We start from the raw sequence: 21,148 nt of genomic DNA on the forward strand, positions 1-21,148 counted from the left end.
GCATCTTCTAAATCTAAACATTCAATTAAAGTTAATAGTTAATTATCTAAAATTCAACTAGTTGAATTCTGTCATTTAACAACAACTACAATTATTTTTGAAATCTTAATAGTGTATGACTGAACTGCAGGCTAGGGCCATTTTCCTTTTTTTGTGACAGTACAGATTTTTAATTTATTTCTTAAGAAAGTTAGGACTGAAAAATCTATTCAGTTTTAAATTTCCATTGATAAAGTTCCCAGTTACATCTCTCATCACAGGGATACAGGTACTAATAAAAATAGCAATATGATTGATGTAAACTGTGTGAAGCTTGTTTCCAAATCCTACATTTTGAAATATTTGTAAAATTTCAAGAATAAATAGGTTTAAACTACAAAATGCAACATTTGTAATTTTTTTTGTAACTATTACAATGATTATGTTGGTACACAAAATTAAGTTTTAATGGAAGACTACTTATCATATACTAAATGTCACATTTTAAGTCTTTATTTTAATGGATAATTAGCTCAAAAATTGAGGTGCTCCTGAATTGGAGGAAGATTCTCAAAACAGAGTTTTACAGAAAAAAATGGAAAAGATCGTTTCTCTCCCCCATCTCATGTAGCCCCTCGGACTTCCTGTTTACTTTGAAAGTTGTTGACCTACAAATTAAAGTATTGCATGTTGATGTTTGAATCATCTACAGCAAACATCATTATGTTTAAATTTAACAAATACTATTTTTTAATAAGTGCACAATCTTTGAGAATGATTTAAATAACCAGTGAAGGATATCCCTGCTTATGCGTAGTGTGGCATTCCAACAATGACGTCACTATAAAATATAATGTAGGTTGGATATATTTAGAATATCTCGTAATACTGATTTTTCCGGATTGTAAAAGAAACGTAAATAGTGTAAAGGAGAGCTCAATATACGATAATTTTGAGAGAAACAGAAGGGAAATGTGTAAAAAAGTGTTTAAAGTCAATTTATTCATTTGTGTCTCCCCATCTCATCATTCTCAGTAAGATTTGTTGGGGTTTTTTCACACTATAAAAACAAAATGAATGATGTGAGGGAATGTCACTCTGGTCAACCCCATTGGGGATTGACGGCTTGAAGCCGTCTTCCCCAAAAACAATTTATCTGATAATGGCCTACCTTGTCATTAGTATCACAAGCTTTGAGGAGGAAGCATGGATCTGCCGGAGCACTGGTTGTATTAGTCATACCATTTCCTGTCTGGTTAAATGTTTGTACAGTACCAGGACATTTATCTTCTCCGGGTCTCAAAGCAAAAGCCACAAGAAAGATGATGAAGTAAGTGATGAAAGCCAGAAATCTACGATAAAATCTGTAACAGAAAATGATTAAGTCAAATGTGCTCAAACATCAAAAGTCACAAATCATCTAAAACACATGTAGAGCTGTAAGACATGTAAGACATGTAGAGCTAACAATTCTTCCATACAACAAATATAGTTGACTTATTGCTTATTAATTAGGAACATACCAAAACAGAAATACTTAACACTAAGCAATGAACTGTGAAAATGAGGTAAATTCAAATAAAACCTGTGCGACTGACATAGATTATAAAATGTTTCCATACACCAAATATAGTTGACCTATTGCATATAGTATAAAAAAAAAGATCAAAACTCAAAAACTTAACTTTGACCACTGAACAGTGAAAATGAGGTCAAGGTCAGATGACACCTGTCAGCTAGACATGTACACCTTACAATCATTCCATACACCAAATATAGTAGACCTATTGCTTATAGTATCTGAGATATGGACTTGACCACCAAAACTTAACCTTGTTCATTGATCAAAGAAATGAGGTCGAGGTCAAATAAGAGAGAATTTAACATTACAAAAAATCTTAACTTTTATTTCAAGTAGTCACTGAACCATGAAAATGAGGTCAAGGACATTGAACATTTACTGACAGAGAGTTTGTAACATGAAGCATCTATATACAAAGTATGAAGCATCCAGGTCTTCCACCTTCTAAAATATAATGCTTTTAAAAAGTTAGCTAACGCGCCGCCGCAGCCACCACCGTAGACGTCGCTCCAGATCACTATCCCTATGGTTAGCTTTCAGCCACAAAAGTTGCAGGCTCAACAAAAACGAACCTTCATTTTTTTAGCACAGGCAAGTCTGGATGGATGAATAAGAACAATAAAAGCATTTATTTTTAAATAAAATTCTTGTAATATGCTGAATAAGACTGATAATATGTGAATCCCATTTTTGGCAGACTTGAGCAAAATGGATTTGTGAATGGATTCTGACCCTTGAACCATCTCATACCTGAACCTTGCAAACGTAACCCATTTTTCCTTCAATAAGTTAACAACCAGACCATCCATCATACTCAGGTGGTTTTCTTGCTCCTGTAATGTCAAAAAACAAGTTAAATTGACAACATGATTCATATATGGTTTCTTTGAAAATTGTGGCAAAACTTTAAAGGTTTACATGATATAGATCTGCTGAAGAGTTTCATATCAACTAGTTGGAAATATTCATGACTAAAAAAATATCATTTGGAAATAGTCAACAATTAGACAGTTGGTTTTCCTGTTTGAATGGTTTTACACTAGTAATTTTGGGGCCCTTTATAACTTGTTGTTCGGTGTGAGCCAAGGCTCCATGTTGAAGGCCGTACATTGACCTATAATGATTTACTTTTTTTTAAATTGTTATTTGGGTGGAGAGTTGTCTCATTGGCACTCATACCATATCTTCCTATATCTAACAACAATAAAAAAAAACTATACCCTTACTAGACATGATTATCTGTACTTACCTGTGCAATAGACTGAAATCCCAAGTTTCTGAGGTTACCTTTACATATGTTAAACTTATTTTAGTGGACACATACCTCATATAACTCAACTTTAGAATATAATCTCTATTGATTTCTCCTGATGGTGTCTATCTTATTGAGTGGATACTTACCCCATAAACCACTAAACTTAAAACAGAATCTTTATTGATTTCCCCTGTTTCTGAGATGGTGTCAATGTATTTGAGTGGATAGCCAGCACAAGTTACATTGCCATAAATCCACATCACTGCTCTAACTTTCTCTAAGATATGCTCATACATCTACAAAACAAAACTAAATTCAAGCTAAATGATATGCTTTCTTGCTTAACCCTTATCATGTGGGGGCTGTAATATTACGGCTGTACCCAGAATACCATGAATACCGTTATTTGGCTCAAATGGCACTCCATACTTTTGGAAGTCAACTTTATGACATTTATTTCATAGTGTATGCATGTTATCTCAATCTTACACCATTTATAGTCATGTTTCTCTGTTGGAATGTTAATTTTGAGCTCAAATACAAACTTCAAAAATTGAAATCAGATTAAACTGGGAAGATGGTTGGCTTCCATTTCGATGTCTGACACACAAATTTAAGAGGCCTAAAACTTCCACAAATAGTGTAAACCAGTGGACATATAACTACTGATCTTGTTTATAATTGAAATAGGCATAGAAAACAACTTCTTCCGACTGCAGGTCCAGTTGAAGTCAAAAATCTAGAAAAATCTGTACCAATATCGAATTCTAGACAGTTCGAATTCTAGACAGTTCGGCACCCAGACAAATCGGTACTCGGACAAATCGGCACCTACCATAGACAAATCGGCACCTAACATAGACAAATTGGCACCTTATCAATTATTTATCTTTGATCCAAATAAAGTGAACCAAAAATTAATATTTCCTGGAACTGTTTATGTATAAGGGCATGAACTCAATTTGCATGTTTAGTGTGTTAGAAATGACATAGCTACGCCACTGCCTATATTTATGTTTTCTACTAATTGTGCAGTGTTGAAGTATAACTTCATGGTTTTTGATGGTTTCCTTGTTTGCGACACAGAGTCATAGTAAGTTAATCTATTGACCTTAGTCACTTTGTAAACTTTCAACACTCCCAAGACTTCTTCTTCTGTCAAGTCCATAGGAGTGTTGTAATTGCAACCAATGGATGATTCCTGAGACTTGGGAACAGTACATTTTACTTGCCAGTCCCCAAGTCTCTGAGTAGCTAAAATACTTTTAAATTAGAAACTATCATTACATTCTATGATGATACCTCTTCTTGTACCATTAACCCATTTTGGTGTACCATAATCTAGACTCTGTATAAGTCTTTGGACTTTAATGGGATTTTGTTGTCCCAATTCTACCTCTTGGGCTTGCATTATTACCAAGTATTTCTTAGGTTTAGATGGTGGGGTGTTAGTATTGACCATGGTTTTCGGTTTGCGTTTCACCGTAGATCTTACTGCTTGGCTATACGAAATATTGAAAGGTGGAGTAGAACCTATCCTCCTTTTTTTGGAAGACTTTTCTGAGACAGTGGTGTCTAGTGATTCCATATCCGAATCCTGACTAGAAGTCTCTACCACTGAGTCACTTGAATCAATTTCAGAGCTAATCTCTTTACCTTTTTTACGGTCGTAATAAACAACATTATCTATAAAGAGTATCCCATAAGTGTTGACCTTTATATATGATTTTAGGTATTTACTCATTATGGCTTGCACACGCTTTTATATTTATGGCTTTTAATATTAAAACAATAAATTTTAATATTAAAACAATAAAATATTGTTTTCAAGTATTGTGTTGTCTTAACAGATGTAAGGATCAAACGAGAACACAAGCTGCAAACACAAGCTATATACACTTTTGATCTTTATTGAGGAATTATTAGATTTAAACATAAAATACTGATTAATGCATAACTACAATTAATTATGATTTAATTATGATTCAATTAAATAATGTTTATTCAAACAACAACGATCAACAACATATCTAACAATCAATTATGATTTAATTAGATAATTTTTATTCATACAAACATAATCATTAAGAGTTTAATTAAATGATGATTATTCTTTTTGTAATGCATATTTTATATACAAATTATAATATCTAGGCAACAATTCTTTAATTTTTGATAAAGAATTTATTTTTAAAAACGAGCTGCCGGATTGTCTTGATGCCGATTTGTCCGGATACCGATATGTCCAAAATGGGTGCCGAAATGTCTTCAGACTTGGGTGCCGATTTGTCTGGGTGCCGATTTGTCTTGTTACCACCAATATCAGTTTCACTCTGAACCAAAAACTGTTGTGGTAAATGTGTCCATTGAGTTAAACATTTGTCTATATTTAAACACTTACTTCTTTTCTTGGTAATTTTGCAGACAAAGTAAGGGGAGTTAAACCTTGTCTGTTCTTTATATCAAGCTTTCCACCCATATTCAGTAACAAGTCAAACATTTCCTGGAAAAAAATAAAATTCAGAAATAAGCTAAAACTGTGAAAGTTTTACATTCTATATTCATAAAATTTGTTTTGTGAGTATTTCTAACTTGACATCTAATTATCTATTAGCACAAAATACATTTTTTTCATTTTGCCTAATTATTATATAATTTGTAATCTCTATATAAATATATCTATTATAGTAAAAATGCATTTTTCATGAGAATCAAAAAGTTACATTAACATTGATAGCACATGCATTTAAATTTTCACGTTAGCAAATACATATATCTTAAAAAGAAACATTTGAATATACAAATTTCATGTGCCACTAAATAAATTAAAATGCATACAAATAAAGTACTTTAAGATATTAAACAAAAAAAAGACAAAAGTCAAGCGGACTTGGAATGCTAAATCTTATATAAAAAATACCAATGAAGCTATAAAATTACCCAAACCTTGAATGTTCTAAATTACATTTTGTATTTGCAATGTAACCGTAAAGTGGGTTAAAATTTTGGCCCCATGTAGCCATTAGTTAAAGCAGTTTAAAGCATTTTTATACAAATTTTATTAAAATCTCTACTGAATTGTGATACATATTGGGGGCCTAGACATCCAATGAGCAACAGAACAGATGTCACTGGTGGAACGGGATCTGACTACCCTTTTGGACCACCTGAGATTACCTAAGTTTATGGTGGGGTTCCTGTTGCCCAGCTTTAGTTTTCTATGTTGTCTTTTCTATTTTTTTCATGGCATTGTCAGTTAATGTTTCGACTTATGAGTTGTCACCTTTGGTATCTTTCACCACTCATTTGAGCAACCAAAAGCAATCAATCTATCAATCATGGTATAGTTCACATTTTTATAGAGAAATGCTGAGTGCATATATCCCTTAATTATGTTAATATCAGTAACATCCCTACGTTTCCAAAATAGCCAACAACAGATGTAAAACATAAAAACATGCTATACACAAAAAAATTGTAGCTTGATATTTTTTGGAAGAACCCAAAACATAAATATGAAATAATATTCTAGCAAGATAGTACACATATTTCTGTTAACCAAGCAAAGCAATAATACATAACAGTGATCTGACTCATGGCCACATTAGTGATAACCATCACCTTGTACAATAGCTAGGTATGACACACACATATGTCGTATATTTACCCACATATACTATGCACTTATCAATCACATGGTAAAAAAAGTAAGTGTACTCAAAAACATGCTTGTTCAACTTTTAGACCTACAGACAAATGAAAACTTAGTGCTTATGAGTATTCATTGATTAGCCTTTCATAAGTCTACTAATTTTTCTGTTGTAATTTTTAACTCTGTCACTCTTGAACGACAGAGTTTTCATTTATTATATAAAGTAATATTTTTTCCATGCTTCACAAATTTTGATAAGTGCATAAGTGACATATAAATATAGTCTGCTAACCTTCTTCTGTGCGTGCTGTAATCCAAGCAAGTTGCAATTTTAAGATGAATGTCATTATTAGAAGTATACAATGATAACAACAGCAAAATTACTAGTATCATCATCATGATCATACAATTTTCATACTTTTATTGTTCACATAAAAGAAAATCTGACAGATTATAATTTATAACAGTTTTGCATATAGAGGTATCGTTGAAAACGATTCTTAAGAAGAAGAAAAAAGAGATCCCCAAATACATTCAGAGGATCTGTTTATCAAACATTTGTTTGTTTCTTTGCTCATGACAGCCTTTCCAAACTGATCATCTGTCAAATAACCCCATTTAACAAACTAGTAATTTTTTGTTGTGGATATTTAAAATGAAAATTATATACAAGACTTGAAATGCTCCAACATTTTATAACCCTTTTGCAACAAATCTATTGAATTTATTTCAAGAAGGAGTATGTGTAAAGTGTAAATATTGAATAATGAAATTAAACTTGCCAAAAAACACATGTTAAAATTATAAACTTTCATTATTTTTTACCAGTGATTTTTATTGAAACAACTTTCAATTTTTAAATAATTTCATAGTCATTTATTTTTTTTTTCCTTTTCAAATCGCCTCCTCAATCTCACAGTAATTTTAAAGTTACAGTCAAAGAGGCTAGTAGATGGTTGGATTATTTCAATTTCAATGTCACCATGAAAAAATATCTGTTTATAATATTTTTGCAAAGATATATATATATATATATATATATATACACCTGAGAACACAATCTTGTAATCACAGGAAAAACCTACCGTTAAAGGTGCACCACTAGACTGAATATAGAATTCCATTTTAAACATAAGTATACATGAAAAATATATATAATTTTAAGAGCTTGCTCAATACATACAAGTACTCGAAGAAAAAAATGGCTCTTTCAAAATATAAATGGTATAACAAGTATTTACTGACAGTGCATAAAATTATTATAAAGACAAATCATTATTATTGTGGTGTATAAAATATGGTACAGTGAATTTATAAAATCCTTAAAATTTACAAGACAAATTACTACAGCAGTAACACTAAACAAGTTTGGATTAATTTGTCTGATTTAATTAATACAAGGTGAGCATTCTTAAAAAGAAGTAAGAGAAAATTTAATACATGTATATGGAAACAGGAAAAATATCAGGAAATTGTGGAACACATATTTCAACAGACCCACACAAAAGATTGCTACCTTGCTTGAAATTAAGCCATTGTTTCGTGATTCAGTCTGTAATTGCTAAAAAGTATAAAAGAAATACCCTATTTTCAAAATAAAATAAAAAGGTGGTAAATTAAACTGATAACCTTTGTAAGAGGAGAAAACAAATGCCAGGAAAAAGAAATTGATTAGTTCAGGCTGTCTTCCAGTGGCAATTATTTAAGACATATTGGGACAAGACTATATTAATGTGATTTGAATATGAACCCTGTTTATGCTAGACTGAAACGCTGAGAAGGAATATCAATGTTCTTGTTCAAATGGTAAAAGTCCAAAGGAAGACATGTTAGCCAACCAGAACCTGGGCCCGTTATTCAGACTCAAACCATAGTGACAAGTCAAATATTAGAGAGCATGTTATGCTGATCAACAAATGATAGTAAGTTAAAAAAAAATAAATGTATTGGACTTGTATTTCAATTGATAAATAATCAATTAGGCACATTTCAAGTTATAGAGTTTAAGATAGTTGTCTTATTGGCAACCTCATAACATCACCATATTTTCTTATATTAAGCCTTATATGATGATGATGACCATTTAAGTTGTATGTAGGTTTATCTTATGATGGGTTTTTTTGCAAAGTTAAATAACATAGTAAATAAGATAATATATTCTAAATGTGATTGGAAAGTGTTTAATGCCACTTTCAGCACCATCATTGGCTATTTCATGGACGTCAGATTTTAATGGTGAAAGGGCTGGAGTGTCTGGAGAGAACCACTAACCTTCTGCAGGATACCTGACTACCCCTAAGTCAATTTAAAGTAAAGCAAACCTACCACATGCAGGATGAAAACAAACAACTTCAGTACTAGTGTTTGCAGGCTAGTGCAACAGTACATTTTAAAAATTCAGGTTATTTATAACGAATGGGTTATTTTTTAATAAAAGTAGACGTTAGCTATACTATACCTCGATGACACAAAAGAATACCAAAAGGAACATGAAATGTTTTCTCAAAATTTTGCTATGTGCAACCTATACATGAACAAGTAAAAAATATTCTGTGCATCCATGTGAATTTTTCATATCTATTTAATTGTGCGTATATAATATTTGTGATAAAAAATATTTTGCTCCAAATGATTTTTTAATCAGTGTTTACATTGACACAATAAGTTATAAAGCTGTTGAAAAAATTAATCAGAATTCAAACAACAACATCAAAATCTGACTTTTTAATTAAGTGCTAAAGGATCAAACCTCTTGTCCGTTCAACTGTGAATTCTATTATTGGTAAATCAATTATTTTTTATTAAATATCAATGACAATAAATAAGATTTTTGTCCTATCAATACAATTAATTTTAATACTTTTCAATTATCAAATACATGTACTCATACTTAAGTATTTATTTTGAAAATTTTATGAATAGCTATTCAGTGTTTCTTTTTTTATCTAACATACATGCTTTCTAGTTATCTAAGCTTTGAAACCCATTCAACATGAGACAAAATTTCAATAGCCTGAATACCATAAAAATACCAACATAAAAACGGCACAAATGACCTTATGACAACAAAATAAGACAGCAAGCTTCATTTCTTTTCTTCACAGACAGATAATCAACATACATGAACAACACATCATAAGCCCAACATGTCTCTTACATTGCATGAAAAATAATTCTGTTTGAAATATATATTCACCAAAATTCAAGTTCATGTACACACAAAAAATTTGGGGTTGAATAATTAAGTTAGTTAAAATCAAATGAATTTATGCACTCTCTTATTTCCTTAGATATAAATGACACTTAACTATCTAAAAATTTGTGATGAAGCAAATCAATGAATTTAAATTTTAAAAATTTTGACACCTTCTCCAATTATCTAGTTGACAAAAGCCAGGTTTCCCTCACTTTTGAATCCAAACAAAGAAATAATATGTAAGTGAACAATCATAAATGGTATGAACTTATTGTTTCATATTTTTGTTCCTTTCCAAAGTTAACAAGGATAATGTAGAAAAAAAGCAGCAAAATGGAAACCCTCCAAATTTAAATATATATCTGAAAGATTTTTTGTCAAGTCTGAGCCATTCCTATGTTAACTGAATTGTTGCTGAAGTTATTGCAAACTTCCCTAATTGTAACTGAGGTAAAGTCCATGGTTTGCATTCAGTCATCCTAAAAATAAGTTTTTAAGAAATAGCTAATAAATATTGAGGGAACTAATACACAATGTGTGAATAATTCTGACAGTTTAATTCCTATGTTAATTGTAAGATTTATTAAAATGACAATCTTGTGTGAAAGACAGAAAGGCAGATAGACATGATTGACAAGGTATCATAGTAGGTCATGTTTCCCTTATGTATTTTTAGAATTGCAGGTATGATACAAAATATAAAATCATAAATCCTCAACATTATTTATGTTGAATTTTCCGATAACAATACTTTTTTCTTCATTTCAAGTATGTGTATATACCAACCTTTTTATCATGAATAACCAACATGTGCATAACTGTGTTGCCATTGGTATCCTGGAGATTAGGGTTAGCTCCCTTTGCTAAAAGCAGACGAACACATTCTTCCTGTCCAAGGGAGGCAGCAAAACTCAAAGGATATTCTCCATAATATACATGGCTAATTGGATATAAAAATCATCTATTTTTATAAGTTGAATGAAAGTAAAGTTCAAAACAAGAAGTATTGTGAGCTGCTGGTCCTTTACTTGTACTTATGACCATGCAAGTTAACTGATCTATCTATATAAGGTGTCTGAGATTTTACCTACATTCTTTAAAACAGAGGTTGATAAAGACTATATAATAGTTATTCTATCTATATCTTATACTAGTATATAAAATAAAGGCTGATTCAATATTTTTTTCTGCATTAACATTATTTTAAAAACCCAAGATGTTAGCAGGAGGTTATAATATAGAAAAATCATTAAGTTACATCCTCCTTTCACCATAATTTTTTCATTTATGTAAACAAACAAAAAGTTTGAAAAGATAGATTAAGTGATTGAGGCATTGCACAAAAGACTAAGAACAATTCTTGATAGCGAGAGTATATGTTTTTTGCTGTCATTCATTGTTAATATTCTTCTAATAACAGGGCTTTTGACAAAATTTGAGATACTACCTATAGACACACTAATCTTACCCTACATAATCAGTTTTCTCACACAAGTCCACCCACTCATGTTCTAGCGAATCTGTTCTTGATTCCTTCTGATCGTCTGGGGTGAAGAAATTTCCTGTAGCTCTCTGATGATAATCAGCCCCATGATCCAACAAAAATTTAACCATTGCAGGATCTTCATTTACAATAGCAAAATGTAAAGCGCTCTCACCTAAAAATACATACAAATAAAGTCACACTTGATTTTTGGACAATGAAAATTTACAAATTAACTGGAAGTATGATAGTATTGAGCGTTTTATTTCCTAAGTGACTATGGGCTGTCTTGAGCTTAATGAAAAAAGTTCGTTCTTTTTCCATTTACCATTAAAGACATTTAACTCCTGTCAACATGCAGAACATCAATAAATAAACATTTTCAATTTTTTTGCAGTTTATACATGTTATAAGATGAATGTTTTAAGTTTATAAAACAGTACAGTTCACAAAGGTTTCACTGTGAAACTAAGTTTGATATGCAAATGTAAATGATTTAGAAATACAAAATGTAGGTCCTTGACACATGACTTTTCCAGTTTCATTTACACTGTTTGGTTTCTTACATTCACTTCAAAAATACAGTGAGTTTTTATCTATTTCAACTCCAAATCTCAGTGTTGACAGGCTAGTGTTACAGTAGTTTCAACTATTTAGACCATTCAGCCAGCAAGGCCCCTTTGCTTTCAATTAAAAGACAGTAACTTTTTATCTATTTCAGACATACCATAATACTCATCCTTAAGGTAAATATCATTCAGTAATTTAGGATAAGCCTTTATCAATCTTTTGGCAAGATCTGCATGAATAGCTGTAGACAGTAATACACACATATGGAGGATGTTTTCCCCAACGGTACCTCTCTGGTTAATATCCCAGCATTCCACACGGTATTTACGATCTGAAAAATATAATAACAATCTTATTAAAAACACACAATTCAATTTTGACCAAAAAGTTCAAACTTGAAATAGACTATTTAGATTTATATAGAAATTATAGTTACATGTGATATAACACAATAAAAAGATTTTACATCAGGAATATTTATTACAGACTAAATTTAAAGTTATATAGTATTTGATTAAAATTCATACAGAAACTTTGTACCAATAAAACTCTACTGTTTTTAAAAATTTCAAAACATATTGTTATTCCTTTAAATGGTAAAGTATTATATAACATCTTCAGTAAAACCTGCAAATAAAATTCTGCTTAAAAAGATGAAAGTCCTAAAAATCTAAAGAAAACTGTACATAAACATCTTTTTGCAATTGTTTTACATATTGTATCAATATTGTGTCATAGATCAAACTAGCTGTGGAACCGAATGTTTGGTCCTTATGGTACTTTTTTACTATTTGCGGAGCATAGTGTTTTTCTATGTTGTAATGTTATACCACTTTCTCATGCTAAAGTGAAGGTTGACTGACGCCTGTTAAAACATTTAAACCAGCTGCATTTTCTTGCACCAGCTGTCCTAAGTCAGAAATCTGTTGTAAAAGGGTTCTCATTTGTTGATGTTCATAAGTGTTTCTCTTGTCAATTTTGATATAGATAAGGCTGTTCGTCTGCGCCTGTTAATGTAACTCTGGAAGTTGGAGGACAAACCAGAGAGTCAATTGCATTGCACACAAAAAATTATGTCGAAAGTCTTAAGTACATTAAAATTATACGTAAAAAGGTGAAGTGTGTATAAAGACATTATTCATAAAAGTTCACATACATGTACAAGGTGATTTGTTGCAACACATACAAACTTTACAATAAGGAAGGTAAACATTTAAATGAAACATTCAATGCCATGCCATCACTTGATACAATATAAAATGTATATTCAACATATTAATAGCATGGACTAAATTCACAACAGCTGGTTTTAAGCTAATATTACTGCTAGCCCTACTGATGCAATATCAGACACGTTCATGTTTCTAACAAATATATATCTAACTTACACAAGAATATTTATAATAGTTTGCTATTTTTATATCTTAGCCTATTTGTTTTATACTTTTACATTTTATATTCATTGTTATACAACTGAAGAAATTTCTTGCCAACAATATTTATTTCTGTACAATGTGTTGATATATTTAAACACAAGTACAATGTATTAGATCATGGCAAAGTTAGCTTAGTACAATGTTGTACTTAAATTGGCTTGATGAGCTTACATGTATATCACACTATGTTAACGGTGTACCCTTTGAAATGTATACTGTGACTTCCATTTGGGAGCAAATCAATTCTTTAAGACACAAAATTCATATACATTTTTTTTTTGTACATAGCCAAACCAATAAAAGGTTAAATGAAAATTACCCTAAATAAAGTCTCAAAGGCCTTATACTAAGTATACCCAAAAAGATGTAATAATTTAACCCTTTCCTCCATAATGACGCCTATCGACGCCTGTGTAGTGCCTCAGTTGAAACCTATTGCCTACGAAAAAACTTTATCAGACTTAAAAAAATTGTATCTTATATGAAAAGAATATTCATGAGAATATCTGACTAGAAAATTCATTGATGAAATATTTGTTGTTGCAATGCAATAATACTTTAAAACAGATGATTTTTTTTTATTGAAAAAATCCTATGCAAATCAAGCATGTAAAAAAAATTCCCATGGAGGAAAGGGTTAAGGGATTTAAAATAAGTAAGCATTAACATGAAGGCACAGTGCATTCACATAAATTTGTGTTAAACAACTGGATTGAACTGAAAGCAGAGTCACCAGTACCTTAAAATATATTGCTAGTAGTCACTCATGTAATACACAATTATTACAAATATTATCAAATGAATTTTTTTTTCATAAATTAATTCACAAATATTCAAGGTTCATCTAGGCCATACTCTAAAACTTTTCAAGATGCACAGGTGTGTCTGTACTCTGAGTGAAATTTGTAGTGTAAATATGGGGGTAGTAATCAAGGTTGGCAAAAAAGCGGTCAATACTAGTATTGACCATGACAGTGGTAAATACCGGTAATTACCGGGAAATACCGGCAAATACTGGTCGATTGAAATTTTGAGTGGTCATTACTGCAAAAACCACTCTTTACCTGGTCAATTATAATTACTATTAAATTATTAAATATAGAAAGTGTTTTTTAATGCTTTCAATTCTATTTTTTTTGTAAATTCAAACAGGGATCTATATCGATTAATAAATGTGTACATGATATTATACACTCTAAGACATAAGCCCGGATTTCCTAATATTTTTCTATAAATCTATCTCAGCATGTTATCAGTAATCAGTTAGATATAAATTATGTGAACACACTTTCTTAGTGGTTCACTAATTATAACCAGATGTAAATCACAAAATATAAGCTATAAATTTATATTTCTCTGTGTCTTTCCTCCTAGCTTCATTGTATTTCTGAACAATAAAATTTGAAAAAAAAAATCCTAAAGAAAAAATATATATTAAAAATAATTATATGCATGTTTAGTTTATTGCGATGTTAATGACAACTTTACACGTATATGAAATAATTTTGTTCCTCACTTTTTTTTTCTATATTTAATAAACTTAAATAACTTTGATTTCTTTCAAACTGATGTGAAATCAGGGAAAATTAAAAAATTACCATAAACGATTATCCTAACTTTGAAAAATGATCTGGGGCCGTGTCAATGAAAGTATCCTAGGATATGTCCTAAGATAGGTCTTAGGACATTATTTAGGATGGTCTTAGGACGTGTCTGAGACATGTCTTAGGATGTAAAACAAAGCTGTCTTAGGACAGTCCTAACTACGATGGTCCTAGGACCATCCTAACACATATATGTATTTAATTGAAAAAAATATATAGAGATTTCTATGACATAGATTTATTGTATTTTAATATTTATATATGTAAAAAGAGGGAGGATGACTTTTATATGGAAAACAATTAACGCAAAATAAAAGTTAAAGATTTAACGTAATACTAAATAATACGTTATTTAAATTCATGATGGAAGATATAAATGATTTTAATACGAAAACAAAAGTAAATAGTCACAAAACTTTGTTAAATGCGATATTCGTGCTGCAATTTTAGTACGTAAAATAGTTTTGTCCTTAGGTCCACTCGATTTCATTACATGTATCGAATGAGAATTAGTTAAAAAAGAAGTAATTTTTTTCCGATATTTAAATTTTTATTGCACCGTTTTGGTAAGTCGCAAAAATGTTGCTTTACTGATAGTATTTTTTAGGCTTCAAAAAAGGCAGCACGAAATAATTTAATGTAATACAATTGAATCTTTAACAAAAATTGAAAAAAAAAATGTTTTATTAATTTAATTCTTGTAACAGTTTGATAGTTTAATATCGTATTAGTATTCTTAGTATTGAGTTTATGCCATATTTGCTGTTTTTATTACGTTTTAGGACATTGTAACCTTTAGGACTATCCTAAGACACCTATTTGTATGTCCTAACTTTAGGACCAAATTTAGGACATATCTTATTTTAGGAGACTTTCGTTAACCTGACTTAGGACTAAGACGTGTCCTAAGACCATCCTAAGATATGTCCTAGTCCTAGGACAGCTTCGTTGACACGGCCCCTGGTCTATGCCATAGATATTGGTCAAAAGACAACTTTTTTAGCCCTCCCCCTTTTATCTAAATCTGGTATTTTTCTTAGTTTTCTATCAATTTCAATTAAATTCACGTTTTTCTATACTATATCAAAATAAACATGCTGAAATTAAATTTTATTTGCTACTTGCTTTTAATTCTAAGTTAACTTTACACAGCTAGAAATTAACAGTAAAAACTCCAGATGTTTTTAAAAAGGGGGAGGGCAAGTCGAGCAAGTATGGACACAACATTTTAGCTTAAAACAGCTCTGAATTTGGACTGTGATTGAATATTTGACACAGCATAGGTTTGTGACACCAAATCAATGTGGTCAAAAGAACTGATTTTTATTTAAAAAAAAATCAATTTGATTACCAGAAAACGAAAAAAATCAATTAAACCTCCAGATGACAATCCCCCTTTTTTCTTCAAAACAATAGAATTACTGTAATAGTTTTCTGTTTTTATTTCAACTTCTGGGGCCTGGTTTTCGAAAGTATCTTATGACAAAGACATGTCTTATGATGGTCTTAGGACATGTCATAGTCGTAAGATATGTTTTCTAAGTTACGATTTGTCATAACTTTTGTCGTAAACTTAAGACCTCTCGCGACATGACTTATGATTGTCTTATGATTGTCAGCTAAAATTTTAATTACTTTTCATGACTTTTTGGGCATAATTTCATATTAATTGTAATAAAAATATTTGTTGCGTTTCTCGGTTAGCTAAATAGTAAAGAGTTTATTACTACGTGAATTAACATTTGAATCTCCTGCGACATACAATTTGGAATTCTTTTCTAACCTATGGTTTTGTACAATAGATAATCATATTATTTCGTTCCTTGTATATTTAATAGTACTATATTTACGTATGTGCACGGGCATTTCGTTAAGCGGGTACTCGATGTACCGAATCTAAAAAGTATTCACAGTTAAATAACAATGCATGTATGATGATACACGAAAGCGAAGTTCAAGATTAAACATATATTACAAACTAAATTTAAACAAATTGTGAACTCATATTTCAATTCCTTTTAGTATAAAATTTCAGGTTCATTATAATGAAAAAATAAAATATTCGTAAATATTAAGAATAGTAATAACTAATATGTTCATACATACATTTTCCTTCTTATATTTTATACTTTTTAAACATTATTTAAAATAATAGAAAATAATGTTCACTTAAGACAGTCATAAGAGCATCATAGCTATGACTCTCTTAAGACAGCTTTGATTTACATCCTATGACATATCATATGATGGTCATAAGATGATCATAAAATATGTCCTAAGATATATCTTATGACATATCTTATGATACTTTCGAAAACCAGGCCCCAGATGTATAACTTTCAGTTGTTATCCATTTGTTTGATGTGTTTGAACTTTTGATTTTTGCCATTTGATTGGGGACTTTCTTTTTTAATTTTCCTCGGAGTTCAGTATTTTTGTGATTTTACTTTTCACATTATCAAACTTTATTAATCAATTTCTATATCAATATTCACTAGGAATCAATTATACACATTTGTAACTGTACTGAAAATGATGTATATATTAAGTATGATAATATGTATGTGACCAGTTTTTTGGGGGATTAAGATCAACAAACCCAGCATGATGCATGGTCTGGGGTAATTGGCATCAGCATGATGTCTGATAAGACCACAGCTACAAAGTAGCTGGAAATTCGGGCTTATGTCTTAGAGTGTATACAAAAGATAAAAAGTTTTTGTCCCTGCTTCAAAATTTCTATTTCCAGCATGAAGAAGGTTTTGTCACACAGTTAAATAGACAGGAAATAATTTATTGTTTAAGGGAGTCTTCATATATCACTTTTATTACTTTCAACCCATGTACTGTCAACTAGTATTGGGGGCTGTTGTTTTAGTAATTAAATTTTCACACCTACCAATGCCAGGTGATAGGTAAAAAGACACATGTTACTTCATTTACCTGTAGTTTTTTTTTACCTTAAATTTTAATTACCTGTTAAATCCTACATTTTGAATTAAAATATATTGATTTATAAATGTTGAAATAATATATGTAAATTTTTATATATATCTTAAATATACAATATCATAATTCATAATAACTAAATTTTAAATCAGTAGGAATAAGTGTTATAAATGAATAAAACACATCAAATTCATTAATTTTATAAGCTGACACATGCATAAAGATTAAAGTTTAAGTATATTTGACTTTTTAACAAGTTTTTACTTCAATTAATAGTAAAAACAACCATTAAAATTTCAATCTACCAGTATTTGCCAGTATTGACCACTTGGGGAGTATTGTCCAGGGCGGTAAATACCGGTAAATACCACTGGTAAACACCGGGGGTGGTATTTACCGCCCAACCTTGGTAGTAATGCCCTTTACCGTCAGGCATCAAACGGTCATTTTCGGTTACCGTTAGCGGTCGTCAAAATTTTACTGTGATTTGTCAGAGGTCTCAAATAATTATTGTTCCCGTTATTTTTGGGGAAAATTTAAAGTGTTAGTCAAAATCATTCGATTATTTTATCGTCTAAAAGGAAGTGCACATTTTATCGTCATGAACCAAAAATTACCGTTAACACCATTTGGCAAGAAATTTTACCGTGATTCAACATGAAGGTACCCCCATTTATACCACCCTTAAACATGGCCATATTTGCGAAAAGGTTATAATGAACCTTAAAAAGGGGAGTCATGTCTGGAAGAAATTTCTTTGATGCATTCATTCATACATGTAACTAATGTAAATAGTAACAGAAGAAGATTCTAAAAAAACAACTATGTAACTGCAAAAAAACTACTTTTCCATTACATTAAGTTATATGAGTGCATTAACTTTTTTGTAACATTTGCTATTCTTGTATCTTAAATAACAGAATGGAAATGTTGGCCTCCAGAAAAGAATGAACTCCCCTGTCCTTGATGATTCAGTTAGAGTTGATAGTGCAGTCACCACATTTGTAAAGAAATTAAAAGTCAAATATTGGAAATTTAATGTGCATCATACCATCATGAAACATATTAGAAATCATCATAAGGGGAGACAACTTGCGCTATGCAACAGAAATCTTACCTGGCAAATTGGTGTCAGCTACAAATCAAGTGAAGAAATTACAGAAAATCCACTACAGTACAAACAACATATACATATAACACAGACAACTCATGATGTCTGAATTGTAACTTATTTAGAATAGTCAGAATTATGGACAAGAAATACATATATGTATACATGTACATAACTAAAAGAAATGGCCCAAAGATTTGGTCCTAGTAATGGCAAAATCAAAACTGCCCAAATATAAAAAATGTTATTTATATTCCAGTTATAGTCGATTCACAAGAAAATTAACACAATTATATTTAGATACATAGTATTGAACATGTTGAACTGGCTATGCAATTTTTTTCTTTCATTTTTTTCAAAATATAATTTCAGCTTAAATAACTTTATCTTTTTATTCTTTATAATTATGCAAATGTATGTTGTATTGTACACATAATGACATTAAGCGTGTTAATCCTGAAAATTCTTTCCTTTCATATATTTTGTGATAAATTTAACTTGTATCTGTCATGTCTGTTATGAAAATAAATTGATACATGTACATTTGTACATTTACGTAACAATTCAAGTAACATATTACATGGTCTAAAATAAAGGGAAATAATCACCTGATATATAAAAATATTATTTTATTTGACTCACAATGTATCATAGGTCAAATCAGTCTATATAGCTTGCTGTCACTATCGTACATTTATGTTTTATGTTGAATGGAATTTTTCATGAGATAACTAACTTGCTTATTTAATCTTCCCATTTTTCTAGGTTTTTTGTCCACTATAAATTTATCATAAACTACAATGTAGCATGACTAGTGATAACAATTATCAAATTAGTGGAGACTGTCCCTTACTTATAACTTTTATTTGAAAGTTACAAATTGATTCCTGATTATTTATATCAGGGGTTAAAATACTTGTAACACATGTAACAATTGCAGAATTGAAATTGATAATTTTCATAAAAAAATTGTATTTATATATATCATGTATATAATCATAATTACATGTACTTCAAAGGCTTTTTTTAATTAACATGATAAAATGTCCAAATCATTTTATTCTTTTTCTACTGTTTTTTTCTTTAAAACAAAATGAGACACAACATGTACATTTTCTACACAATCTACAGTGTTTCTAAATACATGTATGAAGTGCACAATTACATGTAGCATACAACATGTACAATGAAAGTGGTAAAAATGCAGAATATCATAAAATGATTTTGCTAGCCTGAAGTCTCTTAAATTAAACCAGTGATTTTGCTAGCACTTGTTATTTTCATAATTTACCAAAGAGTTTTGAACAAAGGAGTAGGTTTATAAAGGGTCCATATTGGCCCTCACAGTATGTGAAATTTAACTTCAGTAACTAAAATAAAAAATATCTGACAGATCTACACCAAAAAAAAGCTCTGATGCTTCAATCATGTTAATACAATTGTAGTGTCAATGATGCACCATAATGGAGAAAATCATAATTTTTAACATTTTTTGCCTGAACTCTAAAGTTTTGTTTCAAAAATTGGGTGTGGTCAATGTTTTTTCAGAAGGAAATAGACCTTACAAATTGAAATGCGAGTAATCAGACAAATTTGACAACAAACTTTTAAGCTTATAAATATCAAACTTTCTTAATTTGTCATCATTCTTGAAATAAGTAGCAGTCAACAAAAGTGTAAAATTTATTTGAATTCTTATATTTATTTGAAGATTTTATCATGTGGCTTTACATAATTTATGGGCTTTCATACTCCTTTGCATTCCCTAGGTACTTGTGGTGCACATAATTAGCCTGCAGCATATACCTGAGTTCCAATCAATGTATTGATTTTTTTACCTGGTTTATTTCTAAAATAATTAGCCTCTGCATCTGGAAAGTTCATATCAATTAGAGCCAGGTCCCTCTCTTTTAAACGTTTATCTTTCCCTATTTTTGGTTTGCGACTATCTCTCTCTTGGCTTCTCATCATGACTAAATCAACTATTGGTATTTTCTTTCCACGACCCTCATCATAAAGAAAGTTTTTTACTTCAGCAATTTTGTCATCAATCTCCTTAAAATTTTTGGTCCACCTGGCTCTTTTCATTAACTCAACAAGTTCCCCACCTCCCTTTAAGTCAACAAGATTGTAGAGTTCTTTTGCCCCAGCATCAGCTTGCTGTTTGACACCAGAAGCAACAACTGTCGTGTTCCCCATTGTAAACTTTTTCTAAATCCTCTGGGACAAATCCGTATCAAGTGTAAACAACCTCCATCTTTAATTTTCTTCCGCGCTTGCGTATCCTTATTTCCGGTAAATTAAAATGACATCGATGAAGCAGTGGTGCGT

General features: G+C 30.5%; 1 protein-coding gene across 12 annotated transcripts in view; it reads right to left on the bottom strand.

Annotated features, from left to right (window-relative positions):
- The window catches only part of LOC143063126 (transient receptor potential cation channel subfamily V member 5-like), a 41,128-nt gene extending 20,018 nt beyond the window's left edge, over nt 1-21,110 (bottom strand). For 2 of the 12 annotated variants that reach the window (XM_076235095.1, XM_076235096.1), the window contains exons 1-11: nt 20,656-21,109; nt 18,824-18,841; nt 11,875-12,048; nt 11,133-11,322; nt 10,451-10,604; nt 7,985-8,029; nt 7,554-7,574; nt 5,218-5,319; nt 2,963-3,112; nt 2,312-2,394; nt 1,151-1,343 (exon numbers count right to left, since the gene is read on the bottom strand). In XM_076235095.1, coding sequence (XP_076091210.1) covers nt 1,151-1,343; nt 2,312-2,394; nt 2,963-3,112; nt 5,218-5,319; nt 7,554-7,574; nt 7,985-8,029; nt 10,451-10,604; nt 11,133-11,322; nt 11,875-12,048; nt 18,824-18,841; nt 20,656-21,016 — 1,491 coding nt within the window. In that variant the 5' untranslated portion in view covers nt 21,017-21,109. Of the gene's footprint in view, nt 1-1,150; nt 1,344-2,311; nt 2,395-2,962; nt 3,113-5,217; nt 5,320-6,760; nt 6,776-7,553; nt 7,575-7,984; nt 8,030-10,450; nt 10,605-11,132; nt 11,323-11,874; nt 12,049-18,823; nt 18,842-20,655 lie in introns of all 12 variants that reach the window. The other 10 variants (XM_076235102.1, XM_076235106.1, XM_076235103.1 and 7 more) reach the window with 8 other exon arrangements.
- Nucleotides 21,111-21,148: the final 38 nt, after the last annotated feature.

The sequence above is a fragment of the Mytilus galloprovincialis genome, chromosome 2 (genome assembly GCF_965363235.1).
Source record: "Mytilus galloprovincialis chromosome 2, xbMytGall1.hap1.1, whole genome shotgun sequence".
NCBI lineage: Eukaryota > Metazoa > Mollusca > Bivalvia > Mytilida > Mytilidae > Mytilus > Mytilus galloprovincialis.